Source organism: Mus musculus, chromosome 2 (assembly GCF_000001635.26).
Source record: "Mus musculus strain C57BL/6J chromosome 2, GRCm38.p6 C57BL/6J".
In the NCBI taxonomy this organism is placed as follows: domain Eukaryota; kingdom Metazoa; phylum Chordata; class Mammalia; order Rodentia; family Muridae; genus Mus; species Mus musculus.
The window spans coordinates 32,343,146-32,361,651 of NC_000068.7; the positions used below are offsets into that span (position 1 = coordinate 32,343,146).

The 18,506-nt window shown below is 52.0% G+C and overlaps 1 protein-coding gene, 1 long non-coding RNA gene and 1 pseudogene across 23 annotated transcripts in view; 1 reads left to right on the forward strand and 2 right to left on the reverse strand.

The window, feature by feature from the left end:
• Positions 1–10,204, reverse strand: part of Dnm1 (dynamin 1) — a 44,879-nt gene extending 34,675 nt beyond the window's left edge. For 17 of the 22 annotated variants that reach the window (XR_374058.4, XR_374057.3, XR_374055.3 and 14 more), the window contains exon 1: positions 9,904–10,204. Coding sequence is in view for 15 of the 22 variants with exons in the window: in XM_006497653.3 (XP_006497716.2) it covers positions 9,904–10,064 (161 nt within the window). In the remaining 7 variants the exon portion in view is untranslated. Of the gene's footprint in view, positions 1–5,603; positions 5,714–6,359; positions 6,564–9,903 lie in introns of those variants that run through there. The other 5 variants (NR_125959.1, NM_001368679.1, NM_001301737.1 and 2 more) reach the window with 2 other exon arrangements.
• A 1,642-nt stretch (positions 10,205–11,846) lies between these two features.
• Gm52590 lies at positions 11,847–11,985 on the reverse strand (annotated as a pseudogene).
• Positions 11,986–12,613: 628 nt separating this feature from the next.
• Gm39787 lies at positions 12,614–14,546 on the forward strand. The gene is made up of 2 exons (XR_866125.1): positions 12,614–14,160; positions 14,438–14,546. It is a non-coding gene; the product is annotated as a predicted gene, 39787 (long non-coding RNA).
• Positions 14,547–18,506: the final 3,960 nt, after the last annotated feature.

Below are 18,506 nucleotides of genomic sequence, written 5' to 3' on the forward strand. Positions count from 1 at the left end.
AGGGTTTGGCCCAAGCCACTGCCACCTCAAAGCTGGAGCCCATAAGCAGAACTGGCCAAGACCAAGCTCTCAGAGGCCCAGGGTGACGTCAGGAGCCCAGGCTCTCTAAGCGAGGCCTACTCAGCCTGAGTCAGAATTCACGAGGCTGCTTGTTACAAGTGCTGGTTCCTCAGTGTGTGCTAGATTCAAGTCTCCAAGGATAGGCCACACTAAGCAACAATATCCTGTATGCCTGTCATGTTTTCTTTCACTACAGCTTGCTTGCCTTAGAGGTTAAGAGGCAGTGCCAGGTATAGGCCATGGGTTCGAATCCCACCTCTACCCTTCCCTGGCCTGGTGCCTTTGGACTCATTCCCTCATTCTGAATGTGTGCTCAGCTATGGTGGAACATCAGACATGGTAGTTAAAGGGTTTGTGGGGCCTCTCAGCAGAGAGACTGAGTCCATGCCCAGAACATGAAGACCGCAGGGGCTACCAAGAAGGATTCCTCATTTTCAGCCTCCTCTAGGAGGACCCCTAAACTTCAGCAAGAAATCTGAAACCCCACAGAAATCTCTGCCTCACCTCCTCTGGGTACTGAATCCTGACTGAGGCACCATGAAAGAAAGGCAAGATGAAAGCAAGGAAAACAGCAGAATAGAGGGCACCCTACTCCCCCATCACTGCCCTGAAGGTGGGACTGAAGCCCAGAGAGGGTAAGGTTGGATTTTATGGAGAGTGGCTGAACAAGAACAGGACCCAGGAAGCCTCACACGTCCACAGACAGGACCAGCAGCCCCCCAGCCCCCATGAGCAGACACCCTGACACACAGTAGATCCTCTGGAGACACTAAAAGGAACTGCTTTGTGGCTTTTCTGATACCTGGACACTGTGGCTCTCTGTGAAGGGTCAGCATCTTTGACTCAACCTCCGGTCAGAGCCACCATCACACCTCCTGTTTAGGCCTAGGGGACAGCAGAGCAGGTAGGGAGAGCGTGCAGGCTCACTAGCACCACAGGCCGGGGCTGTGCCCAGCATGGGAGGGCAGCTGGTGGCCTGCCAGCTCTCCCACTCATTTTGAACAGATGGTCGTTTCACAGGGAGGCCTTGTCTTGCCATCTGCAGAGACACCTTCAAACCTGAGGCACAGAAGGGACCAGATAGCCGCCTCTCAGGACCTCCAGCACCACCTACCTCCTCCCGAAATCAGCACTGTCATTCCCTACCCACAGAGGCAAGAAGCACCACGCCATGTGCCAAAGTGACGCCCCCACGCGTCCTCCAGCACCTGAGGCTTGGGGGCCAGAGCATCCTGCTTTTCTGACCCTGCTAGGGAGCAAACAATGACAAGAAGTGATTCTGGCCAGGCGTGGTGGCACACGCCTTTAATCCCAGCACTTGGGAGGCAGAGGCAGGTGAATTTCTGAGTTCGAGGCCAGCCGGGTCTACAGAGTGAGTTCCAGGACAGCCAGGGCTACACAGAGAAACCCTGTCTCAAAAAAAAAAAAAAAAAAAGTGACTCTGTCTATGTGGACGGTTCTCCTGCCTTCTGTTTCTTGGGCTCCAGCAGCAGACAGGCCTGACACTGTCTGAGCTCCTGCTTTGGGGCTGTGGATGAGTGACCGCTGGGGCTTATTGGGGTTAAGGGCTGACAAGCCACAGTCGTTATAGTGAATGGACCATCAGCCAGGGAGGGAGGTAGAAGGTGTGTTTCCAGCCGGACCAGGAGAAGAAGGGTGGCTTGGAAGAGCACAAGGGATTTCAAGGGCAAACGGAGCCCCTGAAAGAGTCAGGCGGAGCTGGCTGAGCTCTGAGGCGGCCTCTGAAGCATTGATCTGGAGTGATGGACAGAGATTTTGTCAGCCAAGAAACACAGAGGGAGTAGGTGAGGCTGCCTCAGGCAACAAGTCCTTCTCTGTTCACTGGGCCCCAGGAGGCCGGAGGCAGCCAGTGCTGTAGGTTGTAAATACCAACCCGATGTTCCACCTTTCCTGGTCTAGCCTTGGCCTCCCTTCATGTACCAAGGCAGAGACTGGGTGGGACCTGCCTGGGTAGGCTGAACAGCACGAGGCGAGGCGGGCACTCGGATACCCTGCTGAGCGGGAGGACTTCTCCCAGTGCCCACTTACAGCTCACTGGAGGGCAGGGGACACTGAGTCACAAGAAGAACATTGTTGTACAAGGTCATGGTGCAAGTTGGTGATGGCTGGGACCCCTGACAGCAAAGCTCAGCTTTCCTAGCCCCCTCTTTCCCTTCCCTTTGTCTTTTCATCCATGAAGATCCCTCCCTCCCTCCCTCCCTCCCTCCCTCCCTCCCTCCCTCCCTCAAGCCTTCCCTCCCCTCTCGGAGATGATTATACTAGCAAGTTATGTATAATTTTCTTTTCTTTTTTTTATTACGCATTTTCCTCAATTACATTTCCAATGCTAGCCCAAAAGTCCCCCATGCCCTCCCCCCCACTCTCCTACCCACCCTTTCCCACTTTTTGGCCCTGGCATTCCCCTGAACTGGGGCATATAAAGTTTGCGTGTCCAATGGGCCTCTCTCTCCAGTGATGGCCGACTAGGCATCTTTTGATACATATGCAGCTAGAGTAAAGAGCTCAGGGGTACTGGTTAGTTCATAATGTTGTTGCACCTGCAGGGTTGCAGATCCCTTTAGCTCCTTGGGTACTTTCTCTAGCTCCTCCATTGGGGGCCCTGTGATCCATCCAATAGCTGACTGTGAGCATCCACTTCTGTGTTTGCTAGGCCCCGTATAATTTTCAAAATGGAAATAGTTTCCCTTTTCCCACCTAATTAAAACACTAAGATTTTTAAGCCCTGTAGTGATGGCACACACCTTTAAACCCAGCCCTCGAGAAGGCAGAGGCAGGTGCATCTCTGGATAGTTAAGGCCAGCCGCCTTTACCGAGTGAGTTCCAGGACAGCAAGGGATACACAGAAAATTTCTCTCTCAAAAAAGGGGGGAGGGTTCTCCATTTGAAAAAAGATTCAAGTGATACATAAACTGTTTTATAAAGTAACCCCCAACTGTCACGCCAGCCCCAGACAGCTGTCGTTCATTTCATTAGTGTGGCCGCTTACTGCTGGCCCGGCTCTGTTGGAGCCCTGAAATTGCAGCGTTCTGAGATTTCTCTTCTTTGGATGATGGAAATGTCTAAAATTAGTTTATGATGATGGACACAGAACTCTGCAAAGGCACAAAAAAAAAAACCAAAAAACTGACTTGGGGCACTTGAAATGGGTGGGTCTTATGATAGATACATAAATCACACAGCAATAATATCATCTTGGCTAGGTGTGATGGCGCACGCCTTTTGATCCCAGCACTCAGGAGGCAAAGGCAGGTGGATCTCTGTGAGTTCGAGGCCAGCTTGGTCTACAGAGTGAGTCCAGGATAGCCAGGACCACACAGAAAAACCCTATCTACACACACACACACACACACACACACACACACACACACACACACACCAAAAAGAAAGAAAGAAATCTCTTATCTGGACTGACTGTTCTTATGGGTGGCTGAGGTCAGTGTGATCAGCTTCTCCATCTCCCAGGTGGAAAATTGAGGCTCAGAGGGCAGAAGTCACATGACCCTCAGGCTCTTCCAAGCCATCAGATCGGGGGCATCTCCCAGGACATCTGGTAAAGATGACTTGAGACTGGTATTTTCCTGTCATGGCAGCTTGAGGAGAAATCTCCAGTTTCACTTCCAGGAGTGTGTCCCTGCTCAGAGCCTCAGTTGGCCCATCAGTGAAATGGGACTCTGCAGAACAGGTCTGTTCTAGGGCCCTTGAAAATGATGCCCTGAGAGGCAGGCTGTGGAAGACCTAACCCCAGGCTGCCCACTGGGGGCGTTCAAAAGCAGGTGTTGGTCTGGCTTGGTGCTGTACAGGAGTGCTGGGGTCTCAGGCAGGTGAGGACACAGTCTCCTACTGAGATCTGGTTATAGCCTCTTTGCCCTTCTAAGAGCAGGAGCACAGAGCCCAGGTAAGGAGCATAGAGAGGCGCTAAAACGATGCTAGAATAGCTGTCTCTAGGTGCTCTCAGCCTCTTTTCTATGCTTTAAGGGGAAACAGCCCCACCCTGCACATGGAACAGGGCTAGCACAAGGAGATAGGGCATCGGGGAGGGCATCCAGAGGAGGTGCTGGCAGATGAGGCTTGGAGGTCGGAGTCAGTGAGGGAAGCGAGAATAGAGCAGACAAACTGTGTCAGAGAGACCCCAACCCATTTCCTCCACAAGCTGCCGCCTGTCAGGTGGCCAGCATGCACAGGCTGAAGGTAAACAGGCCAGCAGGGCTCAACTGGAGATCTGGGGCTCAGTTTTGAGGAGACAGGGACCAAAGAAGGATTAAGACAGAGGAGGAGCCGGGCGGTGGTGGCGCACACCTTTAATCCCAGCACTTGGGAGGCAGAGGCAGGTGGATTTCTGAGTTCAAGGCCAGCCTGGTCTACACAGTGAGTTCCAGGACAGCCAGGGCTACACAGAGAAACACTGTCTCGAGAAAACAAAAACAAAAACAAAAACAAAAAAACAAAGACAGAGGAGGATAGAAGGAGGAGAGGGTTATAGAGTTCCCTGCTGGTAGGCAAGACTAGACCAGGAGTCAGAGGTGGCTGCTGTGGTGGCTGGTTTTTTGGGCCTTAAGGACCAAATGCTGGATGGATATGCTGGCTGAGGAGGCTGGTCCTGGGGTCTCTGTCCAGGGCACTGGGCATCTACCACTTAGGAATCTGCTATAAGCACTGTTCAAGACTAATAGGCCATTTTCTTGTTACCTGTAGAAATTCCAAGACTCTAGAGAGCTCTTCTCCTAAGCTTGCTTGGTCCTCAAACTTGTATCTCAGAAGGAATGAGAGTCACAGAGATACCCAGAGGGAAGACTGGGCCAGGGCTGTACAAACGGGCGGGTGTGGAGTGTGAATCGGTGTGTGGGAATGTCTGACCTAGAAGCAGGAGACCTGGTAGTTCTCCAGTCTTTGATTTTGTGAGTTGCTGTGTGACTTCAGGCAGGACCACTACCTCCTCTGAGCTATTCGGAAAGTCTGAAATGATAGTTGGCTTTTCCTGTCACTGGTTATTGAGGCTACAAGACAATGATCAGTACTGTCCTTAGGCATGGGTGCTCCCGCCCCAACCTTGACCTTCATTATGCCTGTGGATAAAGGTCTCCAGGGCCCAGGGGAAAATGGCCTCCATTTTAGAGGTTGCCAAGAGAGAGGTCCTTTCTGGAGCCATAGGTAATATGACAGGGTGTTTACCTGTGACCGCGGGAGGGCTCTGTGGTACAAGATGGAATGAGAGGGGACAGCGCAGCCTGAGAGAGGAGCCATCTGTCCCCACTTGAGGTGGGCTTGCCAAGGGCAGACTGTACTGCCTTCAGCAGCAACTCGCCCTGATTTACCACAGCAATCCTTAGACATGTGGTACGTGGGCCCCTGGCTTGTTCCCGCCCACGCCTGACGACGCTGTGCCCGCACCTGGCTCCCTGCACCAATGTCCTTCGGGGAGACTCACTACCTGAGGAGCCAGGATTCCCATCCTCTGACCCCAACCAAGCCCAGGGAACTCTACTCTTCTGGCGCCGGGATCAAATGCCGTCTGCAGGGCTCACCTTTCATCCTTAGCTCCACCAGGATGGCGGGTGGGGATGGACAGAGATGTCCTGTGGCTGAGGCCAGCCCCAACGGAGAACTCCAGGCATGGCCAGAGGCAGCAAATGCTCTGAGGGAACCATGGGGGTGGGGGTTGGTGACTGCCCCTTCAGACTGGTTCTCCCCACACCTGCATGGCTCCTTCTTCCTCCAGCTTCTCTGTCTTACCTAGTCTTAATCTAGGTCAGCCTTAATGTCACTTCCTCAGGGCGAGCCCAGGACATGTCCCTTCTCTCTGCCCATCCCAGGCTAGGGACTCCTTATCTCTGAATGTCTGTGAAATCCCCTCACTCTTTTCAGTCTCAGTCTCCAACTCTGAGAAATGGGCTCACTAGTGATCAGAAAGAGTATGGACTTAACAATGAGGGTGGGCAGCTTCCCACAGGAAAGTGAGGCCCATTGTAGAGAAGGACAATGGAGGCCAAGCCTGTGGAGTAGGGAGCAACCATTGACCTCTCCCTGGCTGGCTACTGGGCTCTGAGCAGGAGCTTGCCTACCACCTCTGCCCCACTGGATGGAAAAGACACATCCCTGCTACATCTGAGTTTACTCAACCCTCAACAAAGTCTCTCAGGGGCCATGACCTTACCCATTTTACAGATGTGAAAACGGTAGACAGCCAGGGAGAGAGGAAAACGCACAGGGGTTGTTGTGGTCACCTTGTTCCCATTCTTTCTCCCCCACCCCCTGGCTCGGGACAAAAGGTAAACGCTTACCTGCCCTGCTACCCTGGAGGAATGCTGGGAGAGAGGGTGTGCAGGTGGCCCCAGAGTGGAGCAGAGAGATAGCACTGAGGATACAAGGCATCTGCTCAGGAAATGCTGGAGAATCTTGGGGTCCACAGACACTTCTCCAGCTGCACTACACTGTATGATCTCATCCCTTCTCTCGGGACTGAATCCCATGTCTACACCAGCAGCTTCCAAATTTGTATCTCCCGTGGCCCTTCCCCCAGCTCACCACTGCCACCAGGAGCTGTCTAGGGCATCGTTGGCTCAATATGCTCAAGACTGAATCCCCACTGCCTTTAACTTATGCACACCACCCCACTGGCCCCTAAGGGCAGATCCTCAGGGTCTCCTGATCGCATGATGCCATCACCCCTGACCCTGAAGTCACCCTGGATTCCTGCTCAGCCCCTCCCACTCCCTCTCCTGTCTATCAGCCAGTGGGACCTGGCCCCACACAGATCTAAGCCCACATTCTCCGGCATCCCTGGAGGGGTGTCCTTAGACGTGGCTCTTGCCTCCTTCCTGTCTCCCATTTGTCAGAAGCATCTCAGGTCACCCTACCACTCCAAGGATCTTGAAAACAAACCAAATCCCTCGCCATGGCCTGAGGGCTCACAGATGGAGGTCCTGTCTACACCTGTCCCACCGTTCCTGCCTAAACCTTGTGGTGCCTGTTTGTATCTCAAACTGACCCTTTCCTGCCCCAGGCCCTTTGAACTGCTGTTCACTGGCCTGGGATTATTTTCTCCCAGCTTCTCACATAGCTTGGCCCTGCTTGGTTTTCCTGGGTGCAACCTTCCTCTAAGACCTTCTGAGCCCTCCGTGTGAAAGGCAGCCCAACTCCTGGGAGACAGAGTGCAGCTTACAGGTGTCTCGGTTTCTCTCTCTAGAATGCACAGCTTCACCAAAGACTCTCTAGTGTGACCGCTGTGGACCTTCCAAGAATGACAGCTAAATGACTGAGTGAGCTGGCCTCTGTAAAGGGAAGGGAAAGGAACAGCAGAGACTCAGACAAGACCTAGCAGGGTCCCGGACAGCTGCTGGGTCACCTCCATTGCAGAGCTGACACGAGGTCCTCCTGGATGCCTGGGAGCCTGCCTGGCCTGAATTGGCTTGTTTCCTCTAGGGAGTTTCCCACTTCCTCTCCGTGGGGGTTTGGCGCTCTGAAAGGCCCAGGAGAAAGAGCTGTTGTTACCATGTTCACGAGTCTGGGGACCCAGAGCTAGGCAGAGAGGTAGGGAATCTGTGAGGTCGGTCACGGGTGGGGCTGGCTGGAGCCTGACCCCACCCCTAGCCTCAGTACTGCTGCTGCTCATTTTGTGGCTTCTTCACTAGCTTTTAAGGGCTAACAAGCCTGCCCGCTTGCTCCTCCTCCGTCCCAGACCTGCATCTGGGCATCTTCCACGCCCTCCTGGCTGGAGCAGCGGCCTCTCGACAGGTCAACAGTTGTGGCTATCACCTGCTGTGGTCTGGGCTGGGTACTGCACTGGGCAAAACGTCATGGACAGGTTCCCAGTCTCTAGACTCTCAAAGCGTCTCTCTTCCATGGATTTAGCAAATGGCTTTTGTACTGGTTTAGGAGGTCCGGGTAAGCTTCCAGGGGTCCCCATTCTACAAATGGGAAATCAGATGTCTACACTCCAATCAGTCCCCATGACCAATGCAGGATCAAGATGGAGTCTGACAGGTGTCACTCTTTGGGAATATGTGACCTTGAGAAAAGCATCTAATTTCAGTTGCCCGTCTATAGGGTGGACACCACTGTGTTTGCATCACAGGGGCTACAGCAAAGCAGGGAAGGGCTCCAGTTTGCACCCCCTAACTAGAGCACACAGTCTGGCTTAGAACAGCAAATGCTCAGAGCATGGGAGATGGGGCTGTGGTATGCACACTGTAAAGTGCACGACACCCCTCCACGGCCCTGTCTTCAGGGCGCTGGACATTCCTCCATCCCCAACAGCCCTGACTGCTGGACCCCCGGGAAGGGGCTCATCTATATGGTTTCTTGCCTGTATCTGCAGCTCTGGGGTCACATGATCCAGAGACAGCTGCTCCTCTCTGCTGACAAGACAGACAGAGCTACTTCCACTGTGGCACGTCTACATCTCACCACTACATGGTTCTCACTCAGGCCCCCTTCCTCCCGCCACCCCACCCCCACCCCGGGGTGGGTTCACAGTGGCTTCCCAGGACGTGTAAGTGGTGGCATCAACCCTCCAGTCTGTCCATACTACACTGAGGTTTGGTAAAGGCAAGTGACTTGCCCAAGGTTTTCCAGCAGCACCTGGCTTAGACCCAGCTGTCACCCCACAGAATGCTTGTTCCTCTCTGGAAGGAGGGGCCGCCGCCGCCTCCCTCTCCCTCACGCCTGTCATTTCCTTAGCCATGAAGGTCATTGCAAGAAAGCAAGACTTTCTAGAAAGATGAGAGCTTGCACCTAGCGGGTGAGGGGTCAAGGTTAGCACTGGTGCATCCTCTCTGGTCCTGGCAGTCCCCTTCCCAGAGTGCACCTGAGCTTAGAATGAGCTGCTCTTTCTAAGAACCAGAAATGCCACTTCTGTCTTCCCTAGCTCCAAAGGAGCCTAGGGAGGTGGTGCGGAGGGGGGTCACGACCCTGCTTGCCCCCTCTAAGTCCAAGACCCTTTGTCTCTAAGGCTCTCCTCCACTCTGCCACCTGGCCTTCCCAGAGCCTTGTGGGATCAGAGGCCAGAGGAGGATTAGGTTCTGCAATGGCTCACCACCCCCCTCCTCGCCATCCTGCCTCCTGGACTTAGTCATCTCTGCCCTCTGCCGCCTTTTCTCTCCATCACAACCCTTCTGCCAGGCCAGGGGAGGAGGACGCTGACAAGCAGCCCCTTCCCAAGGGGTGCAGCGAAGGCAGGCTGCTCCGTAGAGGCTCACAGGCCGCTTCTCCTCCCGCTGCCATCCCCCCCCTTCCTTTCCTCGCACCGCAGCCCGCGCCTCCCCCTCTGCCTCTCTGCGCACGGATGGCGGCGGGAGCCGCAGAGGTGTGTGTGTGTGTGTGTGTGTGTGTGTGTGTGTGTGTGTGTGTGTGTGTGTGCGCGCGCGCGCGCGCGCGCCTGTGCGTGTGCGGGGTGGGGGGGTTGTGCCTGGTCTCCGATGCCTATGGGGCTGTGTCCTTTTCTAGGGACTGGGGGAGGGGGCTGTCCCCTGTCACGACCAGGAATTCCCATGGGGTCAGAGCGGGTTCCAAGGAGCCCAGGAAGGGGATATTGCCCTCTGGGTGCTCTCAGCTCCCAGTGAGGCGCTGAGTAATGTGGGCCCCCTCGGTGAGGGTATTGGCGATCAAGGACAGCTCTCTGCCGAGGTCGCTCTACAGACGATGGGGTGAACGAGGGGGCGTGAGTGGGGGGACTCCACTGATATCCGCGGGCTGGCGGGGGCGCTGCGGACCCCAGGACTCAAGCGGGGGGCGGGGGCGCTCGGTCCGCTAGAGCAGCGCCCAGACCGTCGGATCCCGGGGTGGGGACCCGGGGCACCGTGATGCGGGTGTCCGCGCCGCTCCTACCTGCCCACGAAATTCTCCAGCACCGAGCTCTTGCCGGCGCTCTGGCCGCCTACCACGGCGATCTGCGGCAGGTCGAGGTCCGCGTTCTGGCCGATGGCGGAGAAGGCGTCCTGTAACCGGTTAACCAGCGGGATGAGGTCTTCCATGCCGCGGTTGCCCATGGTTGCGGCGGGCCCGGCGGGCTGCGATCCGGCCGCCGCTCCTGCTCTGGCTCTTGGCCCCCGGCTTCGCGGCTGCAGCCGAATATCCCGACTGCGTGCGCCGCGGGTCCCCCGCCCCTCGGGGATCCGAGCGGAGCGCTTCTCCAGGCCGCCGCTAGATGGCGCGCGGGGATTCGCGGACTGGTCACTATGCGCAGACGCAACGCGGGGCGCCATGGGTGTTGTCGTTTTCTTCTTCTGCGGCTTTCGGGAGACTTACCTGTGTTTCTGGGATACGGATGCTGCACCGAAGATAATACTTTTGGTGATGGCTAGGGGTGCTAACTCTAGAAATGGGCTAGTATGTGGTGGTCATGATTACTTCATTTCAGCAGTTATTCCCAGTGGAGAAACTGAGGCCTTAGAGGGAAGATCTGGCACCCACAGGCTGCTGCAGTCAGCTGACCAAAGTCAACCCTAGTCCACTTAGCCTTTCTAGTCTAGGTTCTGACACTAATCAAAAATCTGCAGCATATTCCTTCCTATCCTGGGGCCTCAGTGTTTCTGGTTCTAGGAGGAAGAAAGAAAAACCATTGATTCAACAAATTACCAGGAGCCCATGATAAGCTAGACCCCTTCCTAAGTTTACAGACACAAAACTCGGCAGAACAGCTAGGGACTTTACACTCAGAGATCTTACAGGTGGTGGGATAGACGGGACACAGAAGAGCGTTTGTACTAGAAGAAACAGAGAAAACCAACAGGGCTTGGAAAGTCACATTAGCCAGAAGGGGGCAAAGGTTTTCCAAAGAAATTACCTTTGAAAGGGAACCTAACTGATAAGAAGGGGCCCGACACCCTGATGGAGTGGACAGGAAGTGCAAAGGCCCCAATACCTAGGAAGTGCTGCCGAGGAGAGGCAAAAGTTCTTGTCTTGAACTCTAAGGCTCCAAGAGGATGAGCGCCAGGCCCAGAGTGGCAAATAGTGCTATTCAAACCAGGGGTTCTTGCAGCCATACTTGCCTGTCCTTTTCACACAGACAGATAGTTGGATCTAGGTTCGGCTACTCACTTTTGCATCAAGAAGGACCTAGTTAGGACTCCTGACAAAGAAGCCAAGAAAGAGAGGGTTATCGGGTCACTTCTATGTTCTGAGACTAGGGAAGTGCCCTAGGCATTAGAGACTATCCATTTTTTTCACCCACTGAATGTGTGGTTGCTGAGCAGGCTAGCTCCCGCTAGACCCCAGAGACAAGGCAGTGACAAGCCACCTACAAGTGGCTCAAAGTCAAGTGGAAAAGGGAGGGGTCATATGCCAATAAATATGACTCTTTCCGGGGGTGATGAGTGGAGAGCAGGGCTGGGGCAGGGCTTGTGTTGTTAACTCATACAGGATAATAATGCTGGAACAGAGACTAGAAGTGTGTGGACCATGAGCCCAGTGAGAAGGGATTTCCAGTTAGGGGAGAACCACCCAGACCTTACCTCTGGGTCATTTCTGGGTCATAGCTATCTAATCTGTAGAGTTGGCACAATGACAAAATAGAATGTCTGTGTGAGGCCCAGCCCAGACCTGGTGTGCATTGACCCTCATTAACAACCATGCCAACCACATCAGAAATCCAGGAGCTGAAACACCAGCCCCAATACCCCTCATCCAGAGCCGCTATTCTCAGCCAGCCTAGAGAGGACAGGGATGTGAGCCAAGGTGACCAGCACCATCAAGTTAGGCTGGGCATACAGTTTGAAGATGTCTGTCTGGACCATTGCAACTGAGCTTTTGTTATTCTTCTTTATCCTTCTGAGGGGAAAGTGTGACTCTAGTGCTCCACTGCTACAAATAGTGCAGTTGAGTTTCCCCACATTTGGGGACCTCACAGGGTCAGCACACCTTGGGAAAACCACTTTCTAGATCATGACGTCTCTCCTGCCAGCTAAGTATTATGATTTCACCCCTTAAACACAGTGGTAAAACTTACTGTTAAAACCACACTCTCGGGCTGGTGAGATGGCTCAGTGGTTAAGAGCACTGACTGCTCTTCCAAAGGTCATGAGTTCAAATCCCAGCAACCACATGGTGGCTCACAACCATCCGTAAGGAGATCTGACTCTCTCTTCTGGAGTGTCTGAAGTCAGCTACAGTGTACTTACATATAATTAAAAAAAGAAAGAAAGGGGGCTGGTGAGATGGCTCAGTGGGTAAGAGCACCCGACTGCTCTTCCGAAGGTCCGGAGTTCAAATCCCAGCAACCACATGGTGGCTCACAACCATCCGTAATGAGATCTGGCGCCCTCTTCTGGAGTGTCTGAAGACAGCTACAGTGTACTTACATATAATAAATAAATAAATCTAAAAAAAAAAATAAAAAAAAAAAAAAGAAAGAAAGAAAGAAAGAAAGAAAGAAAGAAAGAAAGAAAGAAAGAAAGAGAGAAAGAAAGAAAGAACACTCTCACTGAGCGTGGTGGTGCACACCTTTAATCCCAGCACTCGGGAGGCAGAGGCAAGTGGATTTCTGAGTTCAAAGCCAGCCTGGTCTTCAAAGTGAGTTCCAGGACAGCCAGAGCTATACAGAGAAACCCTGTCTCCAAAAAAAAAAAAACCACACTCTCCAGAAGTATTTGAAAGCCTCAGGGCTATCTTCCCATCTTTGGGTCAGTGTTAGAGCTGAGAGTTCATTCTGTAGCCTACCTTTTATCTTTACAAAATGAGATTGTGCTAGCTGCCCTGTGATACTTAATCCTGGAGCCACTGGGACATGGTGGGAAGTTGGTCAGAAATCCGGGCCTCACCCAGGACATTGTGTGTCACAACTTGAGTGTAACAGGGACCAAGTTCTCTAGATATTGCTGGGCACACTGAAGTTGGGGTGTGGAAGAGGGTGATGCTGTGGGCAGAGGATATTGCACACAGGTGTCAATTGATAAGCAAACGCACCTGACATACCCTTTGACCCCCTATTCGAGAAATAGTTTTGTCAAGGCTGAAAGAGGGCTTCTACAGAGAGAGTCCAAGTGCAGAGATGCTGAGTGTTCTGAGGGCCAATACATCCTTCAAATGAGAGCTCCCAAAGTGGCTTTGGCCCTCTGCTTTGAACCCTGGGAAGGGTGGATGCTACGCTGAGCTCCAGACGTTTGGCCACCACGGAGCCCAGTTATTAATAGGAGCATAGCCTAAGCCGTTCCTCCCAGCCAGTGACTGCCCTGGGCGCTTCCTCTGGCTCCATCTCAGAACTTAATAGCTTGCTATGACAGGTGAGGAGAATGAGGCACAGAGCGGCTGCCGAGTAATGTGTCCAAGGTCACAAAGCCAAGAAGTGACAGAGTCAAGCTGCCAGTGGAGGCTGGTGTGACTACTGACAGCATCGTCTGTACTGAGAGTCTATGTATTTTCGTGTGTTGGTGTGTGAGTGTGTGCACGTGTGCATGGATGTGTGGGCAGAGGGTGAAAGAGAAAGTCGATGGTGTCCTTGGCTGCCATCTACCTTGGTTTTTGATATGGGGTCCCTCATTGGCCTGGGGCTCCTCTTGTAGGTACAGCAACTGACCACCTGCCCTGGGGTCTTGCTCTTTCTGCTTCCTCTGCACTGAAATTACAAGCATGGGCTCCATCCTGGGCTTTTTAAATATGTCCTGGGGGTTCCAACTCTGGTCTTTATCCTTACAAGGTCAACCCTTTACCAAGTGAGCTATCTTCCTAGCTAAATATATGTGTTTTGAGTGCACATAAAAATCATGTAAACTAACCTCTTGTGATGTGTGCACAGCAGATGCAAACAAAACAAACAAATCCAACCACTCGAGGGCCAGGCAGATGGCTCAGCACCCGAAGGCATTCACCACAAAGCCAGCCTATCTGAGTTTGATCCTTGGTGTCCACATAGTTGAAAGAAGAGCTGACTTCCTCAAGTTGTCCTTTGACCTCCACACAAACTCGTGGACAAAAAAAACCTGACAGAAACACAGCATCGGATTGGGACAGTGGCCTTCAGCTAACAGTTCCTAGAAGAAGCCATTCATTCTTCTCTGGGCCTGGCCCTTTGACTCTGTCACTCATTGCGTTTCTGTCAACATGCAGGGGTCAGTGTCTACTTGGTGCACAAACTCATGCAAGACACAGGTAAGTCCGTGAAGAGATAAATAAGATGCAAAGCTCTTGCTATGGCAGCAGGGACTCACAGGGAGAAACGGACACGCCCAGCAGATCAGGCTCACAGAGCGAGGGCACTGTGGTCGTCTGAGTATGAACAGCCCCTGGAGGCCCTAGTGTTCAGATGCTTGGTCATTCAGAAGCAGCACCATTTGACAGGATCAGGAGGATCCTGTTATTGGGTGGTGAGTTTGGGGGTTTCAAGCTCAAGCCGGGCTTCGTGTCTTTCTCTTCCTGCTGCCTGCAGACCCAGATCCAGATGTAGAGCTTGTGGTTCCTTGTCCAGCATCACTCCTGCCTGCGCACTGCCAAGCTTCCCTCCATGACAGCAATGCACTAAACCTCTAAACCTGTGAGCCAGCCCCAGTTAGAGGTTTTCCTTTATAAGAGTTGTTGTGGTCAATGGCGTCTCCTCACAGCAACAGAAATCCAAACTAAGACAGGCAATAAGGGCAGGGGCACTGCAGGGCCAGGGTGGAGAGTGCTGGGTTGCCGGGTTGCAGAGGTTGGGGGAGTTGCTGCTCTAGGTGTCTACATTTACCAGGTTCTATCCTGTGAGGAGGTCCTTCCCATGAGCCTGAGAGGGACCAGATGACATTGCATGGTGGGGGTGCTCCCCACGAACCTGGGGAGGAGGACTAATGGCATTGCTGACTCTGCCCTGGTGAGAAATGGAGCCAGCAGTCTGGTGTGTTTTTGTCCATTCTCCCCCATAGCTCCTTCTGGCCTGATGACTTGGAGCAAGTCACTCTACCTCTGGGAGCTTCAGCTTCTCCAATGGGGATGGGTAATAAAATCCCCGAATTTCAGGATCTGGAGGTAATGGAGCGAATTTGTGTTGAGAACCAATGAAAACAAGTATTAGTATAGCTGTAAGTATTACCCTGCTCCCACCCTGGAGCTTAGGAAGGTGGCAAAGGGTGTGGCTGGATGTGATGACAAGGTATGGGTGGGGGAGTTGTCACCCACGCGTCAGTTGTGTCCAGCAGAAATGACCATATTAAGGCCCTCAGTCTGAAGGATGCTTGCTCCAGAAGGTGGGGATGGAGGATGGACACCAAGCTGCGCTCATCCAGCTCTTCCCACCTCTGTCCTCTATCTCTCTCACCGTGTTTATTTATAGGAAGAGGCACAGGTGGGCGGCAGCCACTGGGAAGGTCACGTGATAAACACAGGGTCTCACAGCCATTCTGCCTCCGTCCCAGCCTGGAGCTTCTGCGGGGCACGGCTGGTTCCCAGGAGTTCTGAGCTGGTGTGGCGGGTGGCAGGCCCATCTTGTTGTCTGTTGGTGTGCTGTGCTAGGTGCCTGCCTGGGACCCTCCTCTATAAGAGGATGGATGTGCATGTCAAGCGAGAAGGAGCTGCCTGGGGGACCACCCAGCTGGGGACAGAGGGACGTAATTGGGTTCATGTACTGGAGTCCTGCATTTACCCTCCTATTCATTGACATTCACCTGACGGGTGTAATGAGCTAGATCCCAAGGACATGGGCACAATTCGGCAGCTTCTTTTGCAGTCTAGAGGCACATGACATCACTGGAGATAGAAATAATGGGAGCTGAGGAGGTAGCAGGTTACAGAATGAAGATGCCTTGGTCAATAGCCACTTAGAAAATAGTGACAGAAGCCACTATAGAAATTGTACGGTTGCTGGCGTGGGGGAGGAGATCTGCAAAACTCACACAATGCGAGGATTCAGTAACCAGACACTGGTATTATTATTGCTACCATCACCATCGTCATCATTATTTTGAGCAGGGTCTCTGGTAGCCCAGGCTAGCCTTGAACTCTAGTAACTGAAGATAACTTCATACTTATGATCTTTCTGTCATCACTTCCCAAGTGCTGGGACTATAAGCATAGGCCACAATATTTGGTTTTAGGCGGTGCTGGGGTAAAATCCAGGGCTTTGCAAGACAAGCACTCTGGTAGGTGAACTACATCCTCTACCATTATCACCACCATCAACAGTAACAACAACAAACAAGGTTTTGTTTATGTGACCCTATCTGACCTAGAACCCTCTACACAAGCTAGCTACCAAGCTAGCTTTGAATTTACAGCAATTCTTGGGCTTCGGCCTCCCGAGAGTGCTAGGATTACGGCCTTGAGGCTCTGTGCCTGGCTGGACCTCATTAACTTGAAAAGCTCAGGGCAAGTCTGGAGAGATGGCTCAGTAGTTATGAGCATTTGTTTTTGCTAGAGGAGCCAAGTTCAATAATCACAACTGTCCATGACTCCAGTTCTGGGCGTTTAGCACCCTCTGTGGGCTCCAGGCTTGTATGTGGTGCACAGACGTACATGTGTGCAAAACATATAAAAAAAATCTAAAACAGAGTAAAAATGACAACTTTTCTCCAACTAAAACATATTTCATGCAACATCAGTTGAACTCGTTGGATTTTAGAGGCAGGGAGAGATTTAAAACAATTCTGTATTCCATCTGAAAAAAAAATGTCAGGTCTGGAATTGTCGAGTTTACTTTCTGATTTTGGGGTTCATCAGACATAACTAGAAGGAGCAGGTTGGACCCTGGAACAAAGTAGGCACTGACATAGATCCACTGAGTCTAAGAATTTATTCTTTGATAAAGAGGCTTTTCACAATAGCAACAAAAGGGCCAGGGGCTGCCTCACTGAGTAAGAATACTTGTTTCAAAGCCTGATAACCTGAGTTGGACCCCCCCCAGAACCCACATAAAGCTGGAAGGGGAGAACTCTGACCTCTGACCTACACACACACTATGGCACACACACACACACACACACACACACACACACACACACACACTATGGCACACAAATCCCTCATAATACACACAAAACACGTTAGTAATAAAAATAAAAATTAAGAGGCAACAAAAGAGATTTCCACAGGGATTTTCTGTTTCCATGAGGGAGGTCTTTTCTTTCAAAAAACAAAAATATCTCTTTTGAGGGGCAGGAATCCTGCCTGCAAGAACTTGATCAAAGATAATTAGCTCCAAACAGTAGATCCAGAGCCTTTCTCGACCTCAGCTATCTTCAAGGTCTGAGACCACACACATTAGAAAGAAAGAAAGAAAGAAAGAAAGAAAGAAAGAAAGAAAGAAAGAAAGAAAGAAAGAAAGAAAGAGAAAGTCTCTCTCCCCAGATCCAAAGCAATCACTGCAAATTAGACAGTAAAACGCTGTTCCCTGCCCCCCACAAAACTCAGACTATATATAATATATATGGAGTTTGGGAACCTTCTAAGTTCACACCATGTTGTGTTGTCAATGTTTAATATCCTTTGAAAATCTAATTTCTGGTGGCAATGTGCTTTCTATTTCTTAAGAGGCAGACATTGTGGCTTATTTAGTTTTTCCCTCTGAAGTTGACTGCGTTCCAGGCTGCTATTATAAATAAGTTTTCCAGGAACAAATGTCCTGGCTTTTAAAGTCTCTTTTCTCACCGTTTTCCTGGACTACAGTCCTGCAAGGGGGGTTAGTCGGGCAAAGGGCAAAGGGCATTGAGAACCTTGACAAGGGCTCAGCAGCTGCGGGCCTTGAAAGATGCGCATGCGCAGTCAGCTTCTGCTGGCTTCCCATCTTCGCCAGCACCAGCATTATTTTTAGTGTTTTCACTTTAGCAACTAGCTAAGCTCACTGTGTACCGGCGTCAGTGCTAAGCATTATGTAATGTCATCTTCACACACACACACCCTGGAAGGGACACTTATTTTGCAGATCAAGAAACGGGCGGAGAGGACTCCTTCAGTCCCTCAGGGTCGCAAAGCCAGATGGCTAAGGCGATCCTGACTCCACCTTCACTACCTGCGCGTGTGCTCCAACCAGGGCGCAGCATCTATTTATTTATTTATTTATTTATTTATTTGCCGCAGTGTCTTACTAGTCCGCCTCTGCCTCTCAAGCATTAAGGTTATAGGCTGGGGCCACTATGCCCAGCCAAGCTAGAGTGCGGTTTGTTTGTGTTTTGTTTTGTTTTTTTTAACTTTAAAATAACAACAACTATTATTACTAATTATTTATTATTATTATTGCTGGCTAGCGACCCCCCTGCTTCTGCCTCCCCATGTGCTGGGTTCACGGAAGTTTTCCGACCGATGAATTTACTCCTGTCACTTAGATACGCCTATCCTTCAAGGATGATTACGCCATTCAAGCTTCCTAAACACGCAGACCCCAGCCGCAGACCCCCAGCCGCGGCCATCCCAGCTCGCTCTGGCCAGGATGAGCCACTTTAGTGCTATTAACGCCAACAACTGCGAAAGAGGTCCCAGTGGAGCGAGAACTCTCGCCTCCTGAGCCCATTACCCCCGGGCGAGTCCCGAGCCTC